General features: G+C 50.3%; 2 protein-coding genes across 6 annotated transcripts in view; one reads left to right on the forward strand and one right to left on the reverse strand.

Moving 5' to 3' along the window:
* The first annotated feature begins 428 nt into the window (after positions 1–428).
* Positions 429–9,382, forward strand: ADPGK (ADP dependent glucokinase). 2 transcript variants are annotated; one of them, XM_042022704.1, is made up of 7 exons: positions 429–716; positions 3,351–3,576; positions 4,898–4,960; positions 5,230–5,350; positions 5,626–5,822; positions 6,542–6,640; positions 7,119–9,382. In XM_042022704.1, the coding sequence occupies exons 1-7, from the start codon at positions 502–504 to the stop codon at positions 7,668–7,670; spliced, it is 1,473 nt and encodes a 490-aa protein (XP_041878638.1). In that variant the 5' UTR covers positions 429–501; the 3' UTR covers positions 7,671–9,382. The 2 variants fall into 2 exon arrangements, with proteins under 2 accessions (XP_041878638.1, XP_041878639.1); XM_042022705.1 differs by having other exon boundaries at positions 432–716; positions 7,122–9,382.
* Positions 9,383–12,848: 3,466 nt separating this feature from the next.
* Positions 12,849–27,732, reverse strand: part of BBS4 (Bardet-Biedl syndrome 4) — a 35,067-nt gene continuing 20,183 nt past the window's right edge. For all 4 annotated transcript variants that reach the window (XM_042022700.1, XM_042022699.1, XM_042022702.1 and 1 more), the window contains 10 exons: positions 26,379–26,432; positions 24,879–25,006; positions 23,345–23,399; positions 21,807–21,875; positions 20,305–20,457; positions 20,025–20,196; positions 19,316–19,385; positions 16,383–16,524; positions 15,812–16,019; positions 12,849–14,318 (listed from right to left, as the gene is read on the reverse strand). In XM_042022700.1, coding sequence (XP_041878634.1) covers positions 14,161–14,318; positions 15,812–16,019; positions 16,383–16,524; positions 19,316–19,385; positions 20,025–20,196; positions 20,305–20,457; positions 21,807–21,875; positions 23,345–23,399; positions 24,879–25,006; positions 26,379–26,432 — 1,209 coding nt within the window. In that variant the 3' untranslated portion in view covers positions 12,849–14,160. The remainder of the gene's footprint in view (positions 14,319–15,811; positions 16,020–16,382; positions 16,525–19,315; positions 19,386–20,024; positions 20,197–20,304; positions 20,458–21,806; positions 21,876–23,344; positions 23,400–24,878; positions 25,007–26,378; positions 26,433–27,732) is intronic.

The following is a 27,732-nucleotide window of genomic DNA, read 5'->3' on the forward strand; positions in this document are numbered from 1 at the left end:
TCGCCCCGGCTCCCCGCTGCCCGAGGGCCCGGCTGCCTCGGCCCGGCCCGTTCCCGGAGGCCTCGGCCCGGCGGTGCCGTGAGGGAACCGCTGCCCCGCCATCTCCCCTCACGACGCACCGCCCCGCGCCGCTACGGTATTCTCGTACGGAGTTACGCAAGTGGCGCAGCCGCACCGCTGGGCCGCACGCAGATTGCGCAGAAGGAGCGCCATTCTCGTACCGAGTTACGCAGGTGACGCAGCGGTGTGGCCGGGCCGCACGCAAGTTGGGCAGGGGGAGCGCTGTTCCCGTACCGAGTTACGCAAGTGGCGCAACCGCACGGCCGGGCCGCACGCAGGTTGTGCAGGAGGCGCGGCGCGCCGCGATTCCCGAAGCGGTTTACGCCGTCCGGCAGCCAGCGGGGGCGGGGCGCTACGGAGGCGGCGTAAGGAGGCCCCCGCCGGCGGCGCCCCGCCTCAGCCGCGGCGGCGGGGGAGGAGGAGCGGAGCGCGTCCGGCGCGATGTGGCAGCGGTCGGTGTTCGTGGGCCTGCTGGCCCTGGCCCTGGGCTACCTGTGCGTGCTGGGCCCCGAGCTGCCCCCCGCGGCCCTGCGGCAGCTCTCGGCCTCGCTGCTGGGGACGCTGCGCCGCGCCCGCTCGCTGGAGGCGCGCACGGTGGCGGCCTGGCAGGCGGCCATTGTCCGCCCCGCGCGCGGCTGGGCGCGCGTCGCCGTCGGGTAGGTGCGGGAGCGCGCGGGGAGCGCCCCTGGCGGCGGGGCGGGGAGCGCGCCTGGGCCGGGATGCGCGTCCCGGTGTCCACGTGCGTGGGTGTGGAATGTGCGGGTACGGATGTGCTGCGGCCCGGCGTGCGTAGCCATGTACCTGGGATGTGTCCGCCCCGCCCGGGTGAGGCCCCACCTGCAGAGCTGCCTCCAGCCATGGGGTCCCGACATCAGAAGGACGTGGAGCTGCTGCAGCGAATCCAGAGGAGACCACGGAGATACTCCAAGGGCTGGGAGAGCTGGGGGTGCTCACCTGGAGAGGAGAAGGCTCCAGGGAGACCTCAGAGCCCCTTCCAGGGCCAAGGGGGGCTGCAGGAGAGCTGGAGAGGGACTTGGGCCAGGGAATGGAGGGACAGGGCTGGATGGGAATGGCTTCCCACTGCCAGAGGGCAAGATTAGGTGAGATATTGGGAAGGAATTGTTACCTGGGAGGGTGGGGAGGCCCTGGCACAGGATGCCCAGAGCAGCTGTGATTGCCCCTGGATCCCTGGCAGCACCCAAAGCTAGGTTGGACGGGGGCTTGGAGCATCCTGGGATAGTGGAAGGTGTCCCTGCCTGTGATAGGGGATGGAGCCAGATGATCTTGGAGGTCCCTCCCAACCCAGACCATGCTGTGATTCCATCAAAAGAGCCAGACGTGAGTGCAGCACCTCCCTTAGCGCTGCCCGGTCTGAGTTGGACATCGGCTGAGGCAATCAGTGATCCAGAACACTCCTGTGGTGGGGATTTAAGCTGGGCTCAGGCCCTATTGACAGCCCTTCTCCAGAGACATTATTCCCAGCTTGCTTGTCTTTAAAACAAATTCATGTGCAGCATCTGAGGGTTGGGGTCAGTTGGAGCTGCTGGTCCATCCAGCACAGGCTGGCAATAAATAGGTACCAGAGACAAGTTTATAAAGTGGAGAAGGGAGCAAAGCCTTCACCTTTGGGAAGAGGTAACTGAGTCTGGGCAGAGCTGGAGAGAGGTGTGGAGGGAAGGGAGAGGGAAGGCAGTGGATGTTGAGCACAGGGAAATTCAAGCCACTGTCTCTTTTTAAAGTGGGAAGAGAACAAGGGGAAAGTTCAGGAATGTAACATTGATCTTAAATGCTGGGTTTAAGTCTGACCATCAATCCAGACGTTATATTTAGTGCTTGACTCACTTTCTTTTAAATATATGGACATGGCAGGATTACTTGCCTTTGACTGGAGGATTCAGCCTTTGGGTGTTGGAAGGAGTTATCCACTTCCATGGCTGTGTAGCTCTGTGTTAGCAGAGGAATGTGACTTAGTTTCATCCCCTTGGATCTGTAATGATTCATTAAAACATAAAATTGGGGCTAAAATGCTGCTTGAGCTTGTGGTTTCTTTTCTCTGCCATGCGAGGAAATTTCTCTGTCCTCGGTGCAGGAGGTGATGCACATCCAGAGGATTTCTGGGCTGGTTACCTCGTGGAGTGGAAAGCCTCAGGGTTTTTCATGTCCTTCATTTCGTTTGATGCAGCTTTGCCGTGTTGCAGCCCAAATCTGAGTCCTGAGAGGTCACTGCCAAGGGAGTGCTGAGTGCTGAGCACTCCACACTGACAGGGAGCAGGAACTGGCCCTTGGAGTGTCGTGGGGGGAGATGTGGAGAAAGTCAGGGATCCTGCACGAGTTTCATGGATGGTTTGGATCCCTGTCAGGGACATGTGGGGCAGAGGAGAAGAAATGGAACTTGACAGCAGCTCCAGAAGATGCTTAAATAATTGCTGGTGTAATCTCAGGAAGTATTTGCTGTATATTGTTATCTCTCTGAAACCATGGAGTGAGACAAGGGCAAATGTTTATAAATTGTCTTCCCGGGGTTCTGGTTCCAGCTAGAAACTTTCCTATCCTCTAGTCTGAATTAGACTGTGATTAAATCAATGAGAAATGGGCACTGGAAGTTAGACTTTCAGTAAAGCCTGGATCTGCTGAAATGGTTCTTCTCCCTCCCTTACTATCACAGGATTTTTCTCCTGTTCCCACTGCATGCTGTTTCTGTAAGTTTGGGACGGTCCTTCAGAAACTGCCATTTTCAAATACTTCAACTTGCTGAGACAGATTGCTCTCTTGTCTTCTCGTTAACAGAACCAGCCGGTGTGGGGAGTTATGTGTGGCTTTGGGTATTATTAGGAATAGTTGAAACTCCAGAGGTTGATCTAGCTGACTTAAACACTTTCAGTTTTGCTTTTAACAGTTTTGAATCACATGCACATTTGAAACCCAAAATACATAAATTTTTAAAAGCTTCTAGGAATTTAAAATGCTACTGTTACTGTGCGTGGTCTTTTCGAGTGAGCCCAAGGCAGGAAATTAAGTAGGACCTGTATTGTAACATACTCAACCACCTTTGGATCACGCAGCTTTCCTTGTTTTCATTCAGCAGGAAGTTAGAAATCCCTCTCTGGGCACGATAAAAGCTAGTCAAATGGAGAAAGCTTTAGGAGAGAATTTCAGGAAATGCCTGTGCCCTTTTTCCCTTTGGTTGGTTGTTCTCCCCCTGCACAGTCAGGGGTGTGACCTCACTGCACTCCCAGGTGCCCTGAGGTCTGTCTGCTTTTCCCAGGAGGCCTTTTCCTTCTCTCTCCCAGCGTCAACGCCTGCGTGGATGTGGTTCTGTCCGGGGTGAAGCTGCTGGAGGCCCTGGGCCTGGAGCCCGGCGAAGGGAAGAACCACGCGGTCCTGAGCTCCGGGCAGGACCTGAGGGAGGCTTTTGCCCACTTCATGGAGAGAGGGGCGGCTGCCGAGCGCTTCTTCAGCGACGCCGAGGCGTTCCAGGCCATCGCACGGACAGCCTCGGAGCACCCCGCGGCACAGGTGGGTCTGCACCCGCAGCGGAGCCTTGGCACTCCTCCTCCTTACTCCCTGAGCACTGCTGGCTTCCACTCTCTCTCTAGAGACAAAACCGTTTAGGAAGAAACTTGTGGTGTAGCTTGAGTTGCGTTCATGGTTTTCCGTGGGATTCTGCCCCTGCTGCAAATGGGAGGGGTTGAAATGGTCTCTCCCCTGCTGACATTCCCAAACTGAAATGTCAGAGATGCCTCTTGGGAGCCAGATGGGGCTGAGGCTGTGGAAGAGCCTCCAACACCCTGGGATGAGGCTGGGAGTGAGGAATCTCCTGATTTTCAGCTGTATGTATGTTTTCTGTGAGAGAAGCCAGGGGTGGTTTGGGTTGGAAGGGTCCTTAAAGCCCACCCAGTGCCACCCCCTGCCATGGGCAGGGACACCTCCCACTGTCCCAGGCTGCTCCAAGCCCCGTCCAACCTGGCCTTGGGCACTGCCAGGGATCCAGGGGCAGCCACAGCTGCTCTGGGCACCCTGTGCCAGGGCCTCCCCACCCTCACAGGGAACAATTCCTTCCCAGTATCCCATCCAGCCCTGCCCTCTGGCAGTGGGAAGCCATTCCCTGTGTCCTGTCCCTCCATCCCTTGTCCCCAGTCCCTCTCCAGCTCTCCCTGGAGCCCCTTTAGGCCCTGGAAGGGGCTCTGAGCTCTCCCTGGAGCCTTCTCCTCTCCAGCAGAGCACCCCCAGCTCTCCCAGCCTGGCTCCAGAGCAGCCCTTGGAGCATCTCTGTGGCCTCCTCTGAGCACCTTTGACCCTCAGGACAATCCATACTCACTGCTTTTCAAGCTCAAATCAGAGTTTTACTGGAAAGTTTGACCTTTTTTACTGAAGCAACTTCCCCAGTTCCTTCCACTTCATGTGGGCACAGGCAGCAGGTTTCATCTCGACCTCAAACTGGAGGAAGAATTGCTGCAGTATTTAAATGACTCCTTGTCAGCCTTGCTGAAAACCCACAGGGCTTTAGCCACAGAGAGGTTGCTCAGGAGTAAGGGCTGTTTATGTGCTGAATGAGTTGGTTTTTACAGCGCTGTCACTGTTACGAATGAATTGATTTTTACAGGGCCGCTACCTGAAGGTGAATATTTAGATTAAAAATAAAGAATGCTCAACTTGTTGAGACCTCACAGAGAATTGTAAAATCGTTTTGCCTTCAGCCCCAATAACCTTTAGTAACTTGGGTACTGCTGAACCCTGTTTTAAAAAGCCAAAATCTCCAGCCTGTGCTGAGGACTAAAATGTGTTTAAAGGTCCCAAAGCCAGGGGATGCCCACACCCTGCTCTGTTTGTTTTACAGCTTTACGTGGGAGGAAATGCTGCTCTCATCGGGCAGAAGCTCGCGACAAATCCAGACCTGAAGGTACACACATGTTCCAAACATTTCATGCCCTTTGCTTGTCTTCTTTACTTTGCTTGTCTCATGTCATTTCTGTGTAGGTTTTGGGGATCTGGCAGTTACTTCTTAGGTTCTGCTGGTGGGACATATGGTTGGACTTCCAAGCTGATTTTTAAAAATTGAATTATTAACTTTTTAAAATCAGTTGTCTAATTCAAGCATCAGTTGTGATGCTGAAATTTTGGCAAGGGACATGGCAAGAGAAACCTTGTTTGTTTTTCCTTGTTTTCTAGATCCTCCTTTGTGGCCCAGTTGGTCCCAAACTCCACGAACTGCTCGATGACAATGTGGTTGTGCCGCCAGAATCCATGCAGGAAAGAGATGAATTCCATCTTATCTTGGAATATCAAGCAGGTACCTTGCCAAAGGCTGAGTGTTCAGTGGAGCCCCTGAACATCTCTAAGATTGGTGCACAGCCTGAGGGGTGTCATTCTGAAGCTCCATAAACACTAAAATGCTCCCTGAAAACACAGATTTAACCACGTGCTGATGAAACTCGGGGTAACCTTCATGTAATGGCTCAAACAACTTCAGGGCTTTTCTTGCCGCTGATGGAGCCCATTGAATTTGTGATCTTGCCCAGGAATAAACCACTTCACACACACTTGGTCCTGTTTGCTCCACCCCAGGTGAGCAGTGGGGCCGAGTGAGGGCACCCGCTGCCAACCGCTTCATCTTCTCCCACGACCTGTCCAACGGCGCCCTGAACATGCTGGAAGTGTTTGTGTCCAGCCTGGATGAATTCCAGCCAGACCTGGTGGTGCTTTCAGGACTCCACATGATGGAAGGGCAGAGCAAGGAGATGCGACAGAGACGACTCATGGAGGTGAGATACTGAATCCCTGAATCTCCTTCATTTCCACTCCAAGTGTTTCGTGGCAAGGCCTTGTTTTCCCAGGTTTGAAGGAGCAGGAAGGCTGTGCCTTAGAGCTCCCACAGGTCTCAGTATTCAATGCCAAAAGCAGAGTGGGAGCTGCAGGCATGGCCGAAGTCTAATTCTGTAACACTGGTTTTTCTTAGATTCAGTGGCCTGTCCAGGGAAAAGAAGGGCTGGTTGCCTGGCTGGAGGGTGTTGATCTGGTTACTGGGCTTGTCTAGCAGCTAAACCACACTGTTTCTATCCTGGATACTGAGGTGATCCAGGTTGTAATCAACACCTGCATTCCTTAAGCAGCATCTGTCTTGTACCACCTGTTCTACAGCTGAGGGCTCGTCCTACCGTGAGGCACTGGCCTTTTTCCTGTTCTAGGATCAGCTCTTCTGCAGCTGCTTCAGGTTTGTGAGGTTTTTGGAATTAATCCATTAGAAGGTGCTGAGCTGGGAGGAGATTAAGGTTAGATACAGTTTTCCTGCCCTGGGATTCTGCAAACTAGAAGTTGCTTTATTTCCTCTCCTTAGTAGTACACACACAGGTCATCCCATTGAAATTGTTTATATCCACACACAGGAAGATTAAAGGATGTGTATCTTGAGTCCAAACCCCTTTTCTTCTTCTGTTCCTTAATAAATACATATTCTAGAGTTGTTTTTTCCATTTTCCTGTAGGCTGTGGCCTCCATCTCTGATATCCCAACAGACATTCCAATACACCTGGAGCTGGCCAGTATGACTGATCAGGATTTTATGAGCAACATTATGCATCAGGTAAGGAAAATGAAAGGATGTGCTCTTTTGATCGGGTTCAGTATCACGGTGTACACACTAGTGCATGAATACAGAAACCAAAACTCAACATTTGGACCATACATTCAGAGATAAATTGAGGATTGAATTTGAGCTGAGTTTATCATTTTAAAAATCCCTCGGTTTCTTTGCAGAATTTCTTTCCTGGTGGTTCCTTGTTTAGCATGACGTGGCTCTGATCTCAGTGTTATGTTTTAGGTGGAGTTGATGTGTTGTTACTCTTTACTGTCAAAGTGTGTGTCTGGAAAATTAATTGCATCAAATGGAATGTTTTCTTGGCTAAGTAATTCTTGCCAACTTGTGGAAGTGCAGCGACTGGGAAACTGGGTGCTGCTTCTGCTGAGCCAGCAGCAGGGTGCTGCAAAAACCACAGCCTGGGGGGAATCCCAGGTCTGACTCTGCCCCTGAGGGCAAACCCGCTGTTCCCTGTTTCTGTTAGCAGGTCTTTCCCCTGGTGAACTCCATCGGGCTGAACGAGCAGGAGCTGCTGTTCCTCACCCAGTCTGCCTCTGGTCCCCACGCCTCCCTGGCCTCCTGGAGCGGCATTCCCGATGTGGGGGTGGTCAGTGACATCCTCTTCTGGATCCTGAAGGAGCACGGCAAGACAGCGGAGCGCGCCTCGGACCTGACGCGGATCCACTTCCACACGCTGGCCTACCACATCCTGGTCACCGTGGACGGGCACTGGGGCAACCAGGCGGCGGCGGTGGCGGCCGGGGCCAGGGCTGCCGGCACCCAGGCCTGTGCCACCGACACCATCGACACCAGCAAGGTCTTCCTCAAAGCTCCTCTGGAGTTTGTCACCTCCCACACAGAGGCACCGTCCAAAATCTCCCTCAATCCAGATGAGCCCGTGGTGCACTGGCACAGGGAAGGCATCTCCTTCCACTTCACCCCCGTGCTGGTGTGCAAGGATCCCGTCCGGACCGTGGGACTCGGGGATGCCATTTCAGCCGAGGGACTGCTCTATTCCGAAGTGTACCCTCAGTAGGAAAGCAGGACCCTCCTTCTTCTCCAACACTGCACGGTGTCTGAGACCCGTGGATTGGGATTTGAAGCAGTGGTGGTATAGGAACAGAACCAGGGTGTGGTGTGTTTTCGGGGTATAACTGAAAAAGAGCCAAAGAATAATTCCAGGTATAAACTGTCGGCTACATTCCAGTCACTCGGCAGTGACTCGAGCGCTTCACGTGCAGGTGCAGATGTTTTAGTATTTAATGTGAAAACTGGCTTTGTCTTAAGGGGGAGGGACACAAAGACCAAAATCCCTGGCTGGCAAAGTTTGCTGTTCTTAGCTCAGAAAGGATCTTTTCTGGTGGTGCTGGAAAGTGCAGCAGCAGGAGAATTTCCTGCCCCTGGATCCCAGGGAGAGCATAGCAGTGCCTGGCCCTGCCTTGCCTCTGGTAAATACAAAATAAAAGGCTTGTGGGTTATCTCCTCCCAGCACACTGCAAACCTTGCTTGGGGTGAGGATGGAATTACTGCCTGGTGCAATCACCTCTCCGTGTGCCCCAGAGGGAGCCATGGTCCCAAAATGTGACACAGACTGAACCTACCCCAGGCTGCACAGGTGATTCTGGATATCTGTGACTAAAGGTGTTCAACTGAGCCCCAGCAGCCTGTGCTTAGTTTTTTGGGAAGTAGGAGTGAAGATAATCAGGGTTTCTGTTTGGGGGACAGCTCTGTTTCCCTGCCAGGGAACCCCCAAACCATTCCCTGTGTTTGCTGTACGCTAAATACTCTGCTAACAGTTGGTGTGTTACAGAAAAGCTCTTGAGTGCTGGGACTCCTTTCTGGTTGGTTGAGAATGGTTGTGCCAAATTCTTCAGTCTCCCTGGCCTCTATTAGGAAAGGTTAATATATTAGGGAAGGCCCCTCTGGAAGCTCAAAAGCTGCAACAGCGTTTCCCAGGTAAGACTGAAGTGAGGAGGCCTTTTTAGGGTTTGCTGTTGGGGTTTTTCTGACTAGGTCACTGATAGTTTCTTTGCTCTGGCCTTTGGAATTAAAAAAGCAGAACCATGTGTCCTTGTTAAATACTTTGCTTCTCTTTTTTTACCTGTTCATAGTCACACACTAAGAATTGCAGAGCACCAGCATGGTTTTGTGTCTGGCCACTTCAGGAACCTGGAGTGGGTGTGCACAGCTCTCAAGACACCTTTCAGTAGAAGTGGGTTAAGTGCAATCAGCATGTCTGGGCAAGCCTGTGCCTCACTAGAGCTTGGGGGAGGTTGTTCCAGGTCAGTCTTCGCACCTGAATGGAGGGAGGAGAGTCTGTGTCAGTCAGGGTGGAGTGATCTGTTGCAATAACGCTGTCAGGCTGCTGTCAGTGGTGTTCTCTGGTGGGAAAAGCCATCCTGACTGCTCTGCAAGGATGAAAACTGGCAGCTGTTGTACGTGCACTGACTCAGCACACAGTGCTGTCACGTACATTCAGCTTTCCCCCTGAGCAAAGTCTTCTGCATTGTACAGAGCAGAAGTACAGCAATGCTGTGTTTTCCTGCAGCTCATCCCACCCTGAGCTCCCTTGAGTTGTCAGCATTTTATCCAGGTGCAGGATCTTCTCAAGACTGGAAGCATTTCTACCCTATTATTTTTTTATGATGTTGATGATTGTTATTACTATTATCATTGATAAACTGTAGCACCGGACTTGGAGTTCTGGTTTAGTCTTCCTAAACTGAAAATAAATGAAAAGAACCTCTCCTTTTGGCTGTCTTAGAAGTCCAAGGCCATTAGCAAGGCTGTTTTGCAGCCTGGGATGGTGGCCTTTTGGCTCTGCACTCCTAGGGCCACCAAAGGCTGTGGATCTGCCAGCTGGAAAGTGATCCTTAGCTTACACTGGGTTCCACTTTCCTGATACTGGGCCAAGCTCTGTGGATTCTTGAGCTGGAAATAAAACTGCGCACACTCAAGCTGTCACCAGCAATGCCCCTGCTGCTGTATTTCACTTCTTTCTTCCCAAAACACTTCCAGGGATGTGTGGCTGATGGGGCTGACATTCCTTATGGCCACCTAAAACCACGACTGCACCTACAGACCTTGTCCCAGGGTCAGTTGTGCTTGCATTGAACAGGAACATGACAGGCCAAAGTAACCTTTTTTAATCAGAGTAAATAACTGCTGTAAACAATCATTTAAAAGGAGCTTGCTGCTTAGAAATCATCTGGGCCAAAAATCTAAACTGGTAATTACTGTTACCTCCTTCCTGCTGCTCCTCACGGGTAACATTTCTGCTGTGGCCCATTCTGGGTGTGCTGGGAACCCTGGCACAGAAGTCCCAGCTCAAATCCCAGCACCTTGGGATGGCCAGGCTGCTGCTCTACCCAAATCGGCTTTAGCAGGTACACAGAGCTCTCTTGCCCCCCAAGTCACTTCCCAAGGAGAATCCGTAACCACCCTGACCCGTTCATCAGCTGTGCCAGTGGGACCCTGATTAAGTTGAGGAACAATCTATATGGTAATAAATGTGAATTGAATGGAGGGGCCCAGCAGCCTTTGCTTTGTTTCACATGCTGTGAACATGATGTGCTTAACTTCCTCCTGCCTTCCCAAATTAATGACAGCGAGGCAGAGCTCCTGAAATCCTGAATTCCCCTGCACCTGTAGTCTCACACCTGCACAGCTCCAGTAGTGACAACAAAGAAAAGCTGCTTCAACAGCTGCAAAAATACCAAAGCTTCAAAACCAGGCTTGAGCTGACCCTGCTCCCCCTCATCCTCTGTCTCTACAAATCCTGTTTGTTCTCCTGTGTTACTTGTACCTTGAAATCCAGTGCTGGATGACTCAACCCTCAGCCAGCCTCACTCCCGAGGCAGGGTTTGCACTGGAAATGTTTATTCACACAGGTCCTGCTGGAGATGCAGCAGCTGAGCTCAGCACTGTGACAGCTCTCCATGGTAAAACCTGTGCACGTTGGTATTTTCACTTGTGTGTTCCTGCAGCCACCTTGGCTTGGGTTTATTTTGTCTTATCCATGATCCAAAATGAGCGTTCTTCCCGTTTTCTGTGCATGGCATTTACTCAGGGTCAAGTGCTGGATGATTTGGGAGGTGTGAATCACAGGGGCCTGGCAGAGTCTCAAAGGACACGTTCCTTCTCCACTGTGCCCTTGGTGCTGTGGCATGGAAGAGCCAACCCCAAATCCAGCTCTTGCCAGTTTAAAGGTTCTTTACCTTTGTTCCTCTCCAGGGGAGTTTCACAGAATTACTAAAGAATTGCTTGATTTTATTGTGTTTCTTGGTTATCTCCTGCTGGGATGTGTGAGATCCAGTCAAGTTTGCCCTCCCCTCCCAAGTTCATTTTACAGAACTGGTGCTGAATGTTCTTCCTAAGCCTTTGGCAAAGACCTCATTAACTGCTTTGTGCTGGATGGTTTAGAGCTCAGCTCCACTCCTTAGCCACTGGAAACCAAAGCTTGGAAAGCAGCAGAGCACTAAATCCATTCCAAAACCCAATGGAAAACTGTCAGCAGTTGTGCTTGGCTTTTTTTTTTTTACTCTTTATTCGGTAATGATACACTGAATTATCAGGAGTTCTGTGCCACAGGGTGACCTTTCCAGCCATGTCCTGAGCAAAGAGTTGAATAATGGGACACTTCTGTGACGTGGTACAACAGAACTCAGTTTCCAGTTATCCTAAAATGTTGGTTTGGGGGTTCTTTTGGAGCTTGCAGCTTAGGTGAAAGCTGAGGGTTGTGAGCGAGTGAACAGCTGAAGTGTCTGTGTGCAACCTGTTCCAGAGCAGCGCTGGCACGACTTGTGTCACACAATTGCTGCCTTGCTATTCCTGGCCTAAGGAACCTCAGAGTTTAGGGGAGAACAGCAGAAAACCAGAGGAAATACTGGATCTGAGTAACCTCTGCAGTAGAACTTGGATCTCAGAGCCCAGAATGCTGGTTCTGCCTGTTGGAGATGTTGGATGAAGCTCTCCTCTGTCACTCCAGAGCAGTTTCTCGTGTGGTATCTCAGGTGGCTCCAGGCTGAATTCTCAGGCAGCCACTGATCCAGACTCTGGTGGGAGGATGTTCCCTTAGCAAAGGAAAGGTGCGGGTTGGAAATGGCACAGGGCCAGGAGCTCTGTTCCCAACAGCCTGGGATCAGCCTGTGTTCAGCAGATCTCACAGCAGCTGAGGAACACAAACGCTGGCAGGAATTATCCCATCAAAATGCAATGGGGCGAGGGCAATGGAAAAAACACCCTGAAAACCTCCCCTGTGAACTTCTCAGGAAAGCTGCCCCTCGGTGCAGACTGGGTTCAGATCTCACCTGTGTCTTCCACTAAAAACATGGACTTCTTAGAGCAGTGTGGTTTGAGAGAGTGGTAAAGCTTTCCTTGTAGCAGAACTGGATTTTCTCTTACAGAAAAGTCTTGGCAGATGGAGCACTTGTTATAACATGGGCCCTTTTTGAATGCATTTATGTGTGGAGCTTATTATTTTAGTAAAGTTTTCCCCCATTCAGCACTGAGGCTTGTCTGTCTCTGCAGAAAAGGCTTTGCCAACTGAAACCCACTTCCCATCTAAATCTAAATTCTGAACAGCTTTAAGGCCCCCACATCCACCTTGCTCAGTCACAACTGAGCAAACAAGCACAGGAGCACAGCACGTACCCACTAATACTGCCTGTACCATGAATCAGCATCCAGTTGTCTCAGGGACCTCAACACTACATTTTTTGGGCTGAACACATGTTGCTGGATGGACAGATCATTACTCTTGGCTGGAACAAGGTCTCGCTGCCCAGGCATTGATGTTTGAATGTCTTTTAGTTTGTTTCCTGTGCAGAAGCCAAGATGCAAAGTACCTTGTGAGCTCTGTGATTTACCCTGGTTCATCGCAGACCTTTCCCTAAAAAGGGGAAGAAAAGTCCTAAAGCAGATGGTTTCTGCTTCCCTAGAAATTAGGCTCATGATTCTTTTCCATTGAGGGGGGAAAAGAGGGGATTAGAATCATGGCTGATGCCAGAAACAGGTTTTGGAACATAAGGTGTGATTTCCAAAATCCCTAAATGCCTCAGTGCAGTCCTGCTGAAGAGTCTCTTGCTTAATTCCAGCTGAAAGAGCAGTCCAGCCTCATTACCATTAGCACAAAAATGCTCTCCAGAAAGATCCCAGGAATTTACTGCATGCAAATGCCACCATTGCCATGCCCAGGGGAGGAGAGGGGACAGGATGAGGAATTGCAGTTCTATTTATTATTCAACTGGAATTATGTATTTAAAAATGCTCCCTTACACATGAAGCTCCCAGGAAGTAAGAAGGTGCTACTGCTTCATTTCATGGAAGAATTGGTTCCTTGTTGCATAAGCTTTTCACAAAGTATGTATTTAAAATAAATCCCTTCACAGTAACTCCAAGTGCAGTACGTGCTCCCTGTGTGACATTTATCCCATCAAAGCATCCTAGCACAAAAATCTGCCTTGAATTAAAGTTTTGGGGCTGAGGTGGAGAATTCCCAGCCCCTGCCCACCCCTGCTCTGCAATCCTCACCTCTCCTTCCCAGGCACTCTGTTAGGCTGCGGGAACTTTCAGTGTAAGAAGTTAAATGTGAATAAAAATCTCTGCACTGTACCTGACTGACACTGCTCCTTGTCTGGTTTGTTTCAATTTGCCAGTGCTCTACCAAACAATTCTGTTTTCTTTTAACTCCTGGCAGGAGGGAATCCTTACAGGAGTGCTGCCCCAGAGCTGACCTGACACAAAACCCAGCAGAAAGGGCAGCTGGGGGGAAAAAAAGCCACATTTAAGATAAGCAGTCAGTTTGGGTTATCAGAACCCAGGGGAAAGTGAGGGGTCCTACTCCTTCAGTGTTCTCCAGGGAGCAGGAGAGCACTTCAGCTCCTGGCTGGGCTCTGAAGATGCATTAATGTTGTTCTGGATAAGAGCAGCAAACCACAAAGCACAGCTGAAGGCTGGGATGTACCCAGAGCCCTGCTCATGCTGCCTGCACACTGAGAATGTTTCCATTACTAACCTTCCTCTCCTGGACTCTAATTATGGAGGGATCCAGTCCAACAGTGCAGAACTAAAAGCAGGAAATACATTTCAAACAGCTGGGGAGCTTCACCAGCAAACACAGAGCCCTGAAGCTTCAGTTTACCGGTTCTTTATGCAAAATCAGCTGCTCACCAGTTCAACCACTGGAAGGGTTTGATCCTCCTCAGGGTGCAGGATCCTAAATAACTACTGCTGGCTTTGCTAAATGTCCTTTTGGAGGACTCACACCCAACCTGTGGAGGGCTCGACGCTCCAGCTGTGTGGGGAGCTGTGACCGCACTAAGAGCAGCTACACAGAAACCTCTGGGCACTGCCACGACCCCTTGGGACAAGGCAGAGCCCTCGAGCTAAAGTCACTGAGGGAACACAGCTGCATCTGGACTGACACTGGGGAGAGGCCACCACGGGGCGGGGCGGGGCAGGTGCCTTCTCCAATCCCAGGCAGCCCTGGGGAGGCTCCTGCACAGCCTGTGCTGCCCAGAGCCGCCCTACTCCGCTGCCTCCTGGCTCTGGGGCTTCTCCTTCCTCTGCTCCTTGTCCCCTGGGGGAGCCGAGTTCTCCTCAGGGCTCATCTCCGAGTCCTGCTCCTGTTCTGGTTCCAGAGGCAGGGAGGGAGGCTTTTTTGGCAGAGCTGGTGTTGCAGCACCTGCGGAGAGAGCACAGTTAGAGTTACTCTATGGCTACGTGTGTTTTGTCACAGCTTTTAATTACCCTCAGATTCCTTCTGCCTAACATTAGTTTATTGACACGGAGCTATCCAGACCTTACAGTGCCCAAAGCACTGCTGAAAGGAAGCTCAGGTACAGTCTCTCAGCTGTCAGAATTCAGTACAAATGGAGGAATTAACTCATGCTCTGGAAGGGAAAACATTTTCTAGAATCACAGAATCTCAGAACGGTTTGGGTTGGAGGAACCTTAAAGCTCACCTCATCCCACCCCACGCCAAGGGCAGGGACACCTTCCACTAGCCCAGGTTGTTTCAAGCCCTGCCCAGCCTGGCCTTGGCCTTTTCCAGGGCTCCAGGGGCAGCCACAGCTGCTCTGGGCAGCCTGTGCCAGGGCCTCACCACCCTCACAGGGAAGTGCCACTTCCAGCTCCACTGAAGCTGGTTTATGCTCAAGCTGGAGCCCCAACCAAAGTGTTGTTTTCAGTTCACAGCTTTAGCAAATGTGGGGAGGGTTTCCAGGCAGTTAAAGTAGCTACTTACAGAATTAAATCACAACAGGACACAAGTTGTCTCTACACTTAAATTAAGGGTGCCAGCTGATGCTATGAACCAGCTCCCTTCTCTGATCTGGATAATAAAGTCCTTCAGGTACACCCTAAACCCTTGGTGAGTTTTATTTTCCAGATCTTCTGGCTAAGTCTCCCCTGCATGGAAAGTTTATTCCATGTGTGAGAAATGGAACATGTCCTTAGGGATGCCAAAGAAAGAGGCCTGGATTACACAACCACTCTCCTGGTTCAGTCCACAGGCAACAAGACCAAGAGTGACAGAAAATCACCACAATGAGCAACATCTCCAGCGCATTCCTCCTCGGAAGCTGAGCGGTGAGAGGAGGTCATGCTTGGAATGGCTCAGGAGATGCTCCTACCCAGCCCCAGCACACAGAATCATGGGCTGAGCCTCCAACGGCTCACACCACCTCCTGAGAACCCTCAGTCCCTCTAAACCCAGTAGCATCTGCAAGGCTGGGCAGCTTCAGAGCAATCCAGCTGTAGTTATTGCTGTCAGAGAAATGATGAAAGTGCTTTGGAAAGTTGTCTGTCCTTTCCCTTCTCTGCAGCAGCCTGTCTGTGCACACCAGCTCCTGGGCCCTTCCAAAGAAAGGCAAGAGGTCTGGTTGCTGAAAATGCCTCCTTTCCACAGCAAGATCACAATCCCATGCTAATGGAATCTTTGTGGCTCAGACAGGAAGGGAAACTTTCCCAGCCTCCCACATCCCTGCAAAAGCAGGAGAGTGAAATACACTTACACAGAGCATCTTCCTGAACTCAGAAATCCGGGAAAGCTATCACCAAACATTGCTCTCACTGCTGTATGAGCAAGTCAGTCCCTTCCTGAAGATGTGCTGTAACTCTTCCCAAGGGAGCTTTCCTCCCACATCTCCACTTGAAAGAACAGCAGAGGAGACATACCTGGGGGGAGCTGCATGGCTTTCCCATATCCTGCAGCAGAGGACATGGCTTGACCCAGGGCCTGGTTAGAGCCCAAAGGCTGCTGAGAGCTGGATTTCCCTGACACAGCAGCTTTCTGCTTGGATTTGGACTCTTTAGAGGGCTTGGTCCAGACCAGGCTCTCCCCGACCTGCAGAGCAGCTCCCATCTTCTGGGCCATCTCCACCATCTTCTCGAGAAGTAAAAAGAGAAGAGCACTGTAAGCAGGGACACGTCAGACAACAATAAAGTCAACAACACCATCAAAAAAACCTACAAGAAAAGAGCTGTGCAGAGCTGGCTGCAGCTTGGTGCTTGGGGGAAACATCTCTGCTAATTCAGTCCCTTAATTAAGAGGGAATCTTGTCTCGCTCTGTATTGATTGAAGAACTGAGCTTCAAAGAGCAGAAAGGAAGCGAGCAGCTCTCAGCAGGCGCCCGCTCCGCTCAGAAAATCTCATAAGCAGAATTTCTTCCTAATAACTGGACTCAAAGTCAAACCTCCTCCTCGTTTGCTGCCAGCCCTGGGGTGGCTCCTGAGCTCAGGCACAAACCTCGGGGTCGAAGTCGGGCGCGCTGCTCTCCCTGGCCACGGTGACCTTCCTCTCCATCTCCTGGTACTGGCTCAGGGCCCCCTGCTTGTCGCCCTGGTTGTAGAGCAGGACAGCGTAGTTCAGGTTGATGAGGGGGTTGCACCTGCAGCAGACACGTGGGAGGCATCACATTCCCTGTGGGAACACTTATCCTGGCTGGAATAATGCTAAGATGTGCCCGAGCAGCAAAGCTGGACACACCTCCCTGTCTGGCACTGACGGAGAGGCTACAGCCAAAGCCCTGTGGGAGCATGGCTGAGACCCTTGCCCTGATGACAGACCCAGTGCTGGGCTCTGCAAAGTCCCCCCGTGTCAGTGACAACGTAAATCCCTCCCCTGGCTGCCTCCCTCTCTGCAACAGCCAGTTCTGTGCACCTGGGGGCCAGCCCGGGGCTCTCCTGGTGTCCCAGCCCCTTCCTCCCAGGACAGGCAGAGCAGTGACAGGGGCTTTTGTCACACTGAGACAGATGATCTTTGATTTACCTCGACTCTCCCAGCATTCCCAGTCTGCAGGAGAGCAGCTCACCATGGGACAGGCAGTGGAACAGAGCCCTGCTCTTGGGTTTTGTTTTATAACCTGACACACCACAGAAGTGCTGTTCACATTTCATTTCTTCACCTCTTCTCTCTCCTTCCCCCAGCAAAACCACACACAACTGCAGGTACTGCAACAGCTGAACACAGGCACCTGCATGCTCCTGCCTCCCCTCCTGAATGCAGTTTCACAAGGCAGAGCTGCTCCAAACACTCTCGTTTTCCAAACGATCCGCTTCCTTCACTAGGACACATTAACCCTCCCCATCTGGCCCGCCCAGGAGTGCCAGGGCGGGGGTGGAGGAGCTCTGCCTGCCCACAGCTCCCCGTGTGGGCCCCACAGCAGCATCCCTGCACACAGGCCAGGCAGGGACGCTCCAATGCTCCGTGGGTTCACAAGAAATGTGAGTGAGGAACTGGTGCCCTCTCCTGGAGCGTGGCTGGGATAACTGGAACCACCCACGGCCAAGGCAGAGGCAGCATCCTCTGGAGCAATGCAGAAGGGGAGGACCCTGCTGGCACTGGGCAATAAATGAAGTGTAACCTGCAGGCTCTGACTCGCCAGTCCTGGTGACTCTCCATCCCAGTGCAAGGAAGGCAACTCTTAGAAGAAATCTGACTGCATTTATAACCATGGCTTCTCCTTTAACTGGGAAACTGGAATGCTGAGCCCACCACAGAAGAAACATTTTGCCAAAACACTGAGGAGATCAGACAGTCCTGGGAACAGCCAGTTTTAAATTTAATTGAACCTGATGGAGCTATTTCACTGCCTTCAAGAGCTGAGAAGCAATATGACAGCCAGAGAAAAATCAATAGCTGAATACCCACAGAAAGGACAGTCACAAGCCAGAACCAGGAGTGGAACACCTTTTTCTAAACAGTGTTCCAAGCTATTTCCATTCCAGCCCCCAGCGTGGCACCCAGGCCACTACAAAAGCATTCCTGATGACAGACCCAGTGCTGGGCTCTGCAAAGTCCCCCCGTGTCAGTGACAATGTAAATCCCTCCCCTGGCTGCCTCCCTCTCTGCAAACCAACCACCTTCATCCCAAAGAGCTCCAAACACGCTGGCAAAGGAAACTTGTGGGGACACAGGTTCAGCCACACCATAACTGGCTAAAATCCACAGCGTGTCAGCTGAACCAGCCTCACAGTCTGCATGTTCCTCCCAGCAGGCCCTGGCAGTTGGAATTCATTTCTGCTTTGCTGAGGGTTTATTTTGCTGGTTGGACTGTAGAGCTGGAGCATTGCCCGAGTGCCAAATACTTGGGCAAAGTTGTAGAGCCAATTGACTGCTCCTCCTCTTTGAGCAGAGGACACAACCCCCCAACTAAAGAGCCTGTGCTGCCTTTAAGGTCCTGTCCTGCCTTGCCAGGCATGGAAAGCTGATTAGAACAGAACCATGGAATGGTTTGGGTGGGAAAAGACCTTAAAGCCCATCCAGTGCCACGCCCTGCCATGGGCAGGGACACCTTCCACTGTCCCAGGCTGCTCCAAGCCCCAATGTCCAGCCTGGCCTTGGACACTGCCAGGGATCCAGGGGCAGCCACAGCTGCTCTGGGCACCCTGTGCCAGGGCCTGCCCACCCTCCCAGGGAAGGGTTTATCCCTTGTATCTCATCTATCACCACCTTGTGTGGCCCCTGCAGGTGGAAGTGCTTTTGGCTCCACTCTGTCACCTGCAGACAGACTCTGGGCTCAGCAGGGCTGGTAGGTCTAAGTGTGCAAATATTCACAGTAAACTGGGGACAGAAACAGAACTATTAATAAATCTGAGATAATTTTGATTTTGTGCCTGAAATAATGACTTACTCTGAGGTTCAGCTTAACATTTCTGAAACCAAGTGCTCTGATTTTAAGACTCAGACTGCAAGCATAGATGTTCTTAATGAAGGAGCTGCCCTTTATTTGCTCTATACAAACTTCTTGCACTCTCCCAGCTAAAATCTTCCCTCTGCCCAATTCAGAACAGACTCTACCCCAGGCATCTCACTGCTCTACACTGTGCTCAAACTTCGGGTTAAAAAGTATGTTTTCTTCTATTCAATCTGCTCCACTGTGTATAAATATTCACCAAAAGGAGGGCTGGCATCCAAAGTCATCACCACTGACTCACTAACCAAACAGCAAAACAAAAAACAGCTTTGGGTTGCTCTGAAATAAAATCCTCTCTCAGTTTTCAGAGCTAACTTGAATTTTAAAAAAAATGGTTTTAACACTGTCACTTGCACAGCTACAAGAATGAAAGTGTTTCCCTACTGCAAACCATTTAGGGTCGAGGCATAGTGAGAGGCAAAGGAAATGAGGTGCAGGAAGGCAAAGCAAGACCAAACAAGTGACAGCTCTGACAAAGACTTACTTGTCCAAGGCCACAGCTTGTTCATAGGAACATTTGGCGTTCTCGATGTCTTCAAGGTTGGTCAGAGCAACTGCACCAAAGCAAAACATACACACAGGAGGAGAAGTTTCACGAGCAGCTCATTTCTAGGACAATTCTGAATGCCATAAAACAGGTGCCAGCAGGGTTGTCTGGAGCACTGTCAGGATTAACCCCCCTGAAAGGAACGGTCCGGGTTGGAGTGACCTTAAAGCCCAGCCAGTCCCAACCCTGCCATGGGCAGGGACACCTTCCACTAGCCCAGGTTGTTTCAAGCCCTGCCCAGCCTGGCCTTGGACACTTCCAGGGATCCAGGGGCAGCCACAGCTTCTCTGGGCACCCTGTGCCAGGGCCTTGCCACCCTCACAGGGAAAGATTCCTCCTCAATATCCCATCTAACCCTGCAATGTCACTTCTGACATGTTTATCTAATTTCACCCCAAAAACATCCAGTGCTGGAAACCCACACCCACTCCTTAGGCAACCCAACCCCAGTCTCACATGTGTCAAGTCTTGTCCCACGTTTCATCTGGATCTGACTGCAAGTTTCCCTTCTATTCCCCCAGAGAGAAGAGATTGGGCAACAGCTCCTCAGTAATGCTGTGCTTCCTTTAATTCATCACACAGCTCCTGCCTGTGCCGTGGCATTCCCAGGTGGGATGCACAGGCAGCTGCACGGAGCATCCCCCACCTGCTAGGAGCATGTAGAGCTCTGCCATCTTGGGCTGGAAGTTGATGGCAGCGCTGAGGAAGTGGAAGGCTGAGGCGTACTGCTGCATCGTCAGGTGCACCAAGCCCAGGTTGTACAGGATCTTCCAGTCAAAGGGAGCCAGGTAGTTTGCCCTCTTCAGGCAGCTGATAGCCTTGAAAAAAGAGGGATAAATGTGCTAGAACAGTCTCCTCATGACAGGAATCTTGTGCTTGCATGGAATTTGATGCAGATGGGAGAAAAATGGAAACTGGGTTCTTACTGCTACGTATTTCTTCTTCCCAAAGAAGCACATGCCAATGTTGTTCCAGAGAGGGGGGCTCTCAGGAACACTGCTGGCCACCACCTTGTACTTGGAGAGGGCAACATCGAAATCCCCGTGGGCCTGCATCATGCTGCCAGCAGCCAGGGTGGCCTGGGGACGAGACAACAGTGAGCCACTCACAGCCCCGTTTGCTCAGACACAGCAAGAACACCAGAGGACAAAATGATTAAACTGAAACCATCTCAGGAACAACCCTTTCACTTCTAAGGGCTGCCAAGACCAACAGTGGGAGCAGATGGGGACTCTGGAATCTCCCACCACAGAGCAGAACACAGGGTGAAGAACAAACCTGAGTCTGCTTCTTCCTGCACTATTTTGATCATAACTGTCTCAGAAATGAGTTTGCCCAGAGCAGCTGTGGCTGCCCCATCCCTGGAAGTGCCCAAGGCCATGCTGATGGGGCTTGGAGCAACCTGGGCTAGTGGAAGGTGTCCCTGCCCATGGCAGGGGGTGGAACAGGATGGGCTTTAAGGTCCCTTTCAACTCAAACCATTCTGTGAGTCTGTGATTCCATAAACATTGCAACATGACATTGCAAATGTTTAGGGTGTTTTTTGGGGTGACAGAAGTACTTCTTAGAGTCTGAGGCTCTGAAAAGATCTGTGCACTAATAGATTGTTTTTACAACCAAGCACAGATAGAAATAGTTCTGGTGCAAGTTAAGTGGGGAGTAAAATGCACTCAAGCAAGACATATGCAGCAAAGCTCTCCTAGTTCACACTGACTGGCTGATACTGCGAATTAATGGGAATATGCATGGGGGAAAAAATGGAAGTGAGTACAACACACTATATTTAAACCACACTAGTTAAGTCCTTTAGAAGATTTCACAGCGACAAGTAAAATCCGTAAGTGTAAAGGTGTTTTCACAACAACTCATGTTTGTCAACCACACATTTCAATGCTCTGCATCGTTAACAGGGAAAAAAAGGAGAGAAATGAAGTAACAGCCCTAAAAAGGGAAGCAGTTCCACAACGAGGAATGAAACCTAGATACCAAGCTCAGCTTTCCAGGCCAGAGCCAAGGAAATACACACAGCAGCTGGAAGCACAGGGTATCAGCAGATGGGAGAATAATAAAATGCAGTATCACTTGGATCACAAGGGACCTGGCACCACTCTTCTGGGATTTTTAAAATCCAGAAGACCTTCCTTCCAAAGTAAATTCCACCTGGCTTTGGTGCAACTTCAGATTAAAAACCAAAGGGATCAATTTAACATCCCACATTCTGCCTCCTCCCCTTTCCCTACCTCCACACACACCCAACTCCCTACCCAGGGAAACATCCCACAAATGTATTTCACCAAAAGCTTTCTGGGCAGGGTCCTTTCCAGCCTCTCCAGGCCCCAGATGCAGATGGCAGAGCTCTGACAGTGGGATTAGCTTTAGGAGGTGTCCCCTCAGGGTTCACTTGGCTCATTTCCACTCCTCACCGTACCTTGTAGTTGCCTGGGTCATAGGTAAGTGCGTTTCCAAGGTGTTCAAAAGCCTTCTGGTAATCCCCAGTCTGGCAAAAGAAGTACATAAGCATCAGAAATTCAGGAGTAAGGGGAGTTAAGAAGGAGAATACAGGTTTTGTGGGCACCAGAATTTCTGGTTCAGTTATACAGTGAGAAGAGTGAGTTTTATGGTGCTCCCATCACACACATGTGTTCCTGTTTGACAATCCACAGAACAGATTCTAAGAATTTATTTGACTTGGCTGGATTCACTGTTCTGACCCAACCAAAGGTTTCCAGAGAGTTTGTACTCTGACTTTTTCACACACAAATGAGCTCTGGGTTCACAGGTCTCCGCTCCTTTATCCCAGAAAAGAGGCTACACACTGCTACTCTGCACATCCCCAATTCCCTCACCACAAATTCCTCACTCCCCAGGGCTCTCCTGTTCAGGTGACAAACCCTTCCCTTGTCTTCTCATGGACTGCAGGTGTTAGTGGGCATCACTGTGGCCATATATGAGCATGTGAAAGCTTGGAATTGCTTAAATCCTATGGATCAGAACCAGAGGAGCTCCAAGGTCCCTTCCAAACCAAGCCATCCTGTGATTCTGTGGTTTCACCTGAATTCACCTAAAGCTCATCTCATTCCATCCCCTGCCATGGACAGGGGCATCTTCCACTGTCCCAGGCTGCTCCAAACCCCGTCCAGCCTGGCCTTGGACACTTCCAGGGATCCAGGGGCAGCCACAGCTGCTCTGGGCACCCTGTGCCAGGGCCTCCCCACCCTCCCAGGGAACAATTCCTTCCCAGTATCCCATCCAGCCCTGCCCTCTGGCAGTGGGAAGCCATTCCCTGTGTCCTGTCCCTCCATGCCTTGTCCCCAGTCCCTCTCCAGCTCTCCTGGAGCCCCTTCAGGCCCTGCAAGGGGCTCTGAGCTCTCCCTGGAGCCTTCTCTTCTCCAGGTGAGCACCCCCAGCTCTCCCAGCCTGGCTCCAGAGCAGAGGGGCTCCAGCCCTGGGAGCAGCTCCAGGGCTTCCTCTTCCTTTCAGGCACTACTGCCTATTCTTCTTTGCTTGTTCCCTCTTTGGGAAGATTACTTCTGGAATAATCCAGCCCTTCCCATCCATTTCACAGACACAAGGATAAGCACACCTTTGTTATTTAAATTGATTCTGATTTTCCTTTATGGTGCATTAACACTCACAATTTCATGGCTGCTTTTTCAGGATAACTTGCAAGACTCCTGCTGCAGAAACAAGGTAATGCCTAGTCATGTTTTGTTATACTTGGAGGATTTATAACAGAGTTAGGGTGGTTGCCAGACAGAATTCCTGCTCTGGCTCTGGTCCAGGGAATCAGCTTGCTTTTAGCAGCAATGAGAAGATACAGAAAAGCAAGTTCTGCCCTGTTAAATTCAGTCCGTAGAGAAGCATGTGCAAGTCACGGGAAGGTGGACAGAAATTAACTCTGTAAAAAACCCAACATGTTTCTATTGAAAATAATTAAGTTTTTGTAACAGTAACAGCATTTAGTACCTGCAGGTACAGTAGGCCCAGGGCTGTGAGGAGGTCTGTGTTTTCTGGAGAGAACCTGGAACACAAAAGCCAAAGGGCTGGGTTTGCTTTTCAGCCCTTCCAGAACAGGGTAAACACAGAACATGGAATTCTGATGCTACATTACTGTGGTATCACTTCAGGAAATTAAACTGTTATTATTAAAAACAAATATTAGAACAACTGCCATCATGGGGACTTCCTTTGAATAACATCACACCTCAGCTTCCCAAATATCTTCTGGGTATCAGTGGGAAGGCAGCAAGGCTCTGTGAAATAGATCTGGATACATAATAAGATAATGTGGTTTTGTTAAGCTTCAAAGTGAGGCTGAATCAGTGACCTGGAAATACAAAATGGGATTTTCCATCATCTCTCATAAACCACCCTGTAAATCCATCCCTCCTAAGCCTCTTGGGCCATGTAGGACAGGCAATCCTCAGCATTCCTGATGGATCCTACACACTCCTCATCAGAATTTTAATTCACCATATAAAAAGATCCCAAATAAATAGGATGGAAACCACAACAAAAAAGGAGAAAGCAGAGAGAGACACTATTTGTGGTCTCACTCACCTCAACAGGAGTCAGCTTTTAATTCCCTGCTACCAAGACTTAAAAAAATCTGATCTGCACACTTACACTGGCACCTCTACACCTCAACCAGAACAAAACCACCTGTGCCTGGTGGAACATAAACATGGAATAACTGACTATCCTGGAGCTGGAAACAGCAAGAAAAATGTAATAGGCAGATGAGACAAAAAAAAAAACCCCAGGAATAAACAGGAATGAAGAAGAAAGGAGGGCAGGGGGGCACCAGGATAAGAATATAAACCTGGTAAGATGCTTAGCAAGGATTATTTATGTAATAGACATTCTAGATTAGTCCAAATGTCTGCCCAACCCCACCCGCTGTCAGGCAGCAGCCGAGGGCAGACGTGAGCAGACACTACATGGGTACTCCAGTGGCTCCCAACACGCTCCTGATTTTCTTTCCAGTGCTGGCCTCCATGGCAAAGCTACATTTGACAGCACTGGTAATGCTTGGGAATGCCCTAAAACAAGGACAGGTGGGCACTGAGGAGCACTGAAGGGGTGGGAGAAATTCCCTGTGCACCAGCACATCTCCCTCAGCCACAAAGTGCTCTGAGGGAAAGCAGCAAGTGACAGCCAGCCAGTGACTGTGGAGGGCCAGTCAGGGTTACATCGTTCTGGGAGATAAACCTTTGGGATGGAGGAAGTCAGTTTTGGATCACTTTGCTCCCAGGCATCTCCGTCCATTTGTTATTCCACTTTTTTTTCTGGCAGCCCTTCCAACAGCTCCCTTCTTCCCTGCCACACTGTCAGCAGGAGCAGAGACAGCTCATGTGCTTGGAAGCGCCAGCTTTGCTCAGAGCCTCCGTAATTACCATTAGCTTTTTAATCATGGCCTCAATTCAGATCTGGGACACCAATCAATTTTCTCCTGGCATAGGATGGGAATGGGCAGATGGAAAAAAGGGATATTTCTTACTCTACAGCTTTCTTATATATTTCAATGGCTTTATCCATCTCCCCCTCCAAGAGGTGAATTTTCCCCAGCATCATGTAGGTCAGGTCGTGTCTGTTGAGCTCCAGGGCATTGTTGAGTTGGTCTCGTGCCTAAAAACACAACCACAGAGAGTAAAAAAACAATAAATGATTACAGAGCCCTCAGCAAAGCAACAGCCCACGAGTAATCCCCAACAGCCAGGGAAGGAGGACAGCCAACAAACACCCCCTGAGCCTGGGGAACACAACCTCCAGCCCAGCTAATCCTTGGAACAAGCTCTGCACTGGCAGCCACCTGCTTTTAGGGGCAGCAAAAGGCAACACCTTCAAGGCAAGCAAGAGGCAATGGCCTCCCAAGGAGGAGATGAGCACAGGCCTGTTCCTGGATTTGAGTTTGTTCGGCTTGAGGGATGCTCTGGATCTGTTGGGTGAACTGATACTTTTTCTTCCTTCAAATGCTTATTCCAGCAGTGAGCAAGTGAAAATCTGAGTGGAGATGTCAGCAGGTCCCAGCTGGGAAGGTGTTAGTGCAGCCAACAAACCCCAAGTGTGAACCCACACTCCAGAGGTTGGTTTTTTACAGGGATGCCTCAAACAGGGAGCACAGCTGGGGTTTGCTGCAAGGGCCACAGCACCCCACCAGCAAGAGCAGCAGGGAGGAGCTGGGCCAAATTGGGAACAAAAAGGGTCTAAATGCTGTTTTTTCCCTTACAAAGTAGCTGGATTAGAGACAGCTCAGTGCTCACCAGCAGCACTCAGGGGATGGTTAAGTAAGGAACTGGGAATGGCGTGCTCAGACCTGGGAATAAAACTGCATTTGAACCTCCAGAACTCCTTCACTAACTCCAGATTTAGTTCAAAAGGAGCTTCAGACAGAGGAGCAAAACCTTCCCATGGAGGCAAAAAAGACCTGCTGCACCTCCAGCAAACAATCCCCTAACTCCTTTCCTCTGAATCCTGCCAGCCCCAAGGAGCTGAGGCTTCCTTCAGGAACTCTCTGCATGGGGTGCAGGAGTTTGTGCTGGGGAAATGGTTTGGGGTTTTACCACCATCCTTCTCTTGCTTCAAGAGGATGGACTTGGATTGCTGCTCCTACAAAGCCAGCAGTGTGCCTGGGTCTGACTTTAAACGGCTCAGAGACAGAAGCAGCTCTTGTTGGAGCACCGCCCATTTTCTGTCTAGTTTGACGTTTCTCAAGCATTCCCTTTAAAACCAGCAATGTTCTCTGAAAAATCTTAAATTTCAGAAAAAGCCTCTGGCCCTGCCACAAGCTGATCTCCCTTTATCCAACCTCACTGACTTGCAGCTGACTCAAAGTAATTCAGCACACAAATGGAAACAGAGACAGCTCACAAACCTTTGCTCCCAGAAACAAACACTGAAGCAAAAAACTTCCTTGATACCTCTTGCTGCAAATGATCCATTTCAAGCTACCAAAGACAGTGACATTTCTGGGATGCTTCCTGCTTCCCACTGGCATTACCTTGTTGAAGTGTTTCAGGTACATGTAGCACACACCCAGGTTGTGGCTGATCTCCTGCATGGGAAAAAAAAAACAAACCAAAAAACCAAATCAGCACAAGGTAAGAAATATAAAATCTGACAACACTGACCCAGAGCAGGAGAGCCCTATGCCTGCCCACACCTTTCTTGCTTTGTAGAGCAAGTAAACCTATAAATTTCAGTTACTTCAGGCACCTACAGAGCTTAAGTGGAGTTGTACACAAAACATTACAGGCCACTGAGACAAAAACCACAGAAATGACAAATCTCTTTTAAGAGAGACCAGACATTTCTCTTCAGAGAACAAGGAGCACAGATCGGTTTCTTCACCATGGTGTCACTCTCTAAAACCAGGAAAGCTGCCCTCATGGGTGACTCAGTCTGGCTGTACATCAGTAGGATATGCACAGTGTCCAACCCAGCTGGACAAAACTGGAAGATGTGCCTCATTTTCCAAAACACAACTTGAGCACTGGAGTATCTGATATCCCTCTGGCATCCTACACAGTTTTGCACAGGGAGGAAGATCCCTTAGGGATCCTAAACACACTGGTGACACTGTAGGGATCGTCCGTGCCCCGAATTCCTCACCCACAGTTTAACACACAAGGCACCTTCCCCACCCCAGCACATCCCTCAAAAGCAAGGTCCTCCCATTCCTGATTTTATTCTGGTGAGCATTTCACTGATTCACCATCTTAGACAGCCTTGACCTTTCACAGGAAACTCTCTTATTTCCCCATTAACCTGTTTTCCTCCACGCAGCCTCTGCAGCTGTGCAGAACTGAATCAGAGACTCTGGGCTGCTGTGGATTGCAGAACGAGGGAAGAGCACAGCCTGGATGTGCTTCCAGTGCTGAGCCAGGAACTGGGAATAACTAATCCAAATATCCACTGGCACCTGCCTGCCGGGCTGTAAACAGGGTTACAGGCATGCCAAGCACTGGGAATGCAGGTGGGGAAAAGACTCATGATACAAAAGGTTTGTGAGTTGTCTGGCACAGGGTAAGTCGAATTAACACCAAAGTTATCCTTGTATCCTGAATTTTAGATGTACTGAGAAACAAAGGAATGAGCTCACATATTGCAAACCTACTTTAGAAACACTTCTGCAGGCAAAACAGGCAGCTGCAGAAGGCTGCAAGGCATGGCCTCTCCCTCACCCACTGTCCCACCTTTCCCTTTGCAATGCTTTTGTCCTTTTATACATAAGAGTTAATTTAATCACTGCTCCTGTATATGGTGTTTTGCATTATGAAAGCTTTCCCAATTACTCAAGCAAGTTTTAATAACCGACGTTTCCAAATTCTCCCCATACTTCCCTTAAAGTACAG

Source organism: Corvus kubaryi, unplaced genomic scaffold (genome assembly GCF_017639235.1).
Source record: "Corvus kubaryi isolate FWS band 111438036 unplaced genomic scaffold, C.kubaryi_AGA036_p1.0 37220, whole genome shotgun sequence".
Lineage (NCBI taxonomy): Eukaryota > Metazoa > Chordata > Aves > Passeriformes > Corvidae > Corvus > Corvus kubaryi.

Coding starts and splice junctions, on each gene's coding strand:
- ADPGK (XM_042022704.1), top strand. CDS start 502: ATGTGGCAGCGGTCGGTGTTCGTGGGCCTGCTGGCCCTGGCCCTGGGC. Junction 717..3,350: donor TGGGCGCGCGTCGCCGTCGG/GTAGGTGCGGGA, acceptor TCTCTCTCCCAG/CGTCAACGCCTGCGTGGATG. Junction 4,961..5,229: donor CGACAAATCCAGACCTGAAG/GTACACACATGT, acceptor CTTGTTTTCTAG/ATCCTCCTTTGTGGCCCAGT.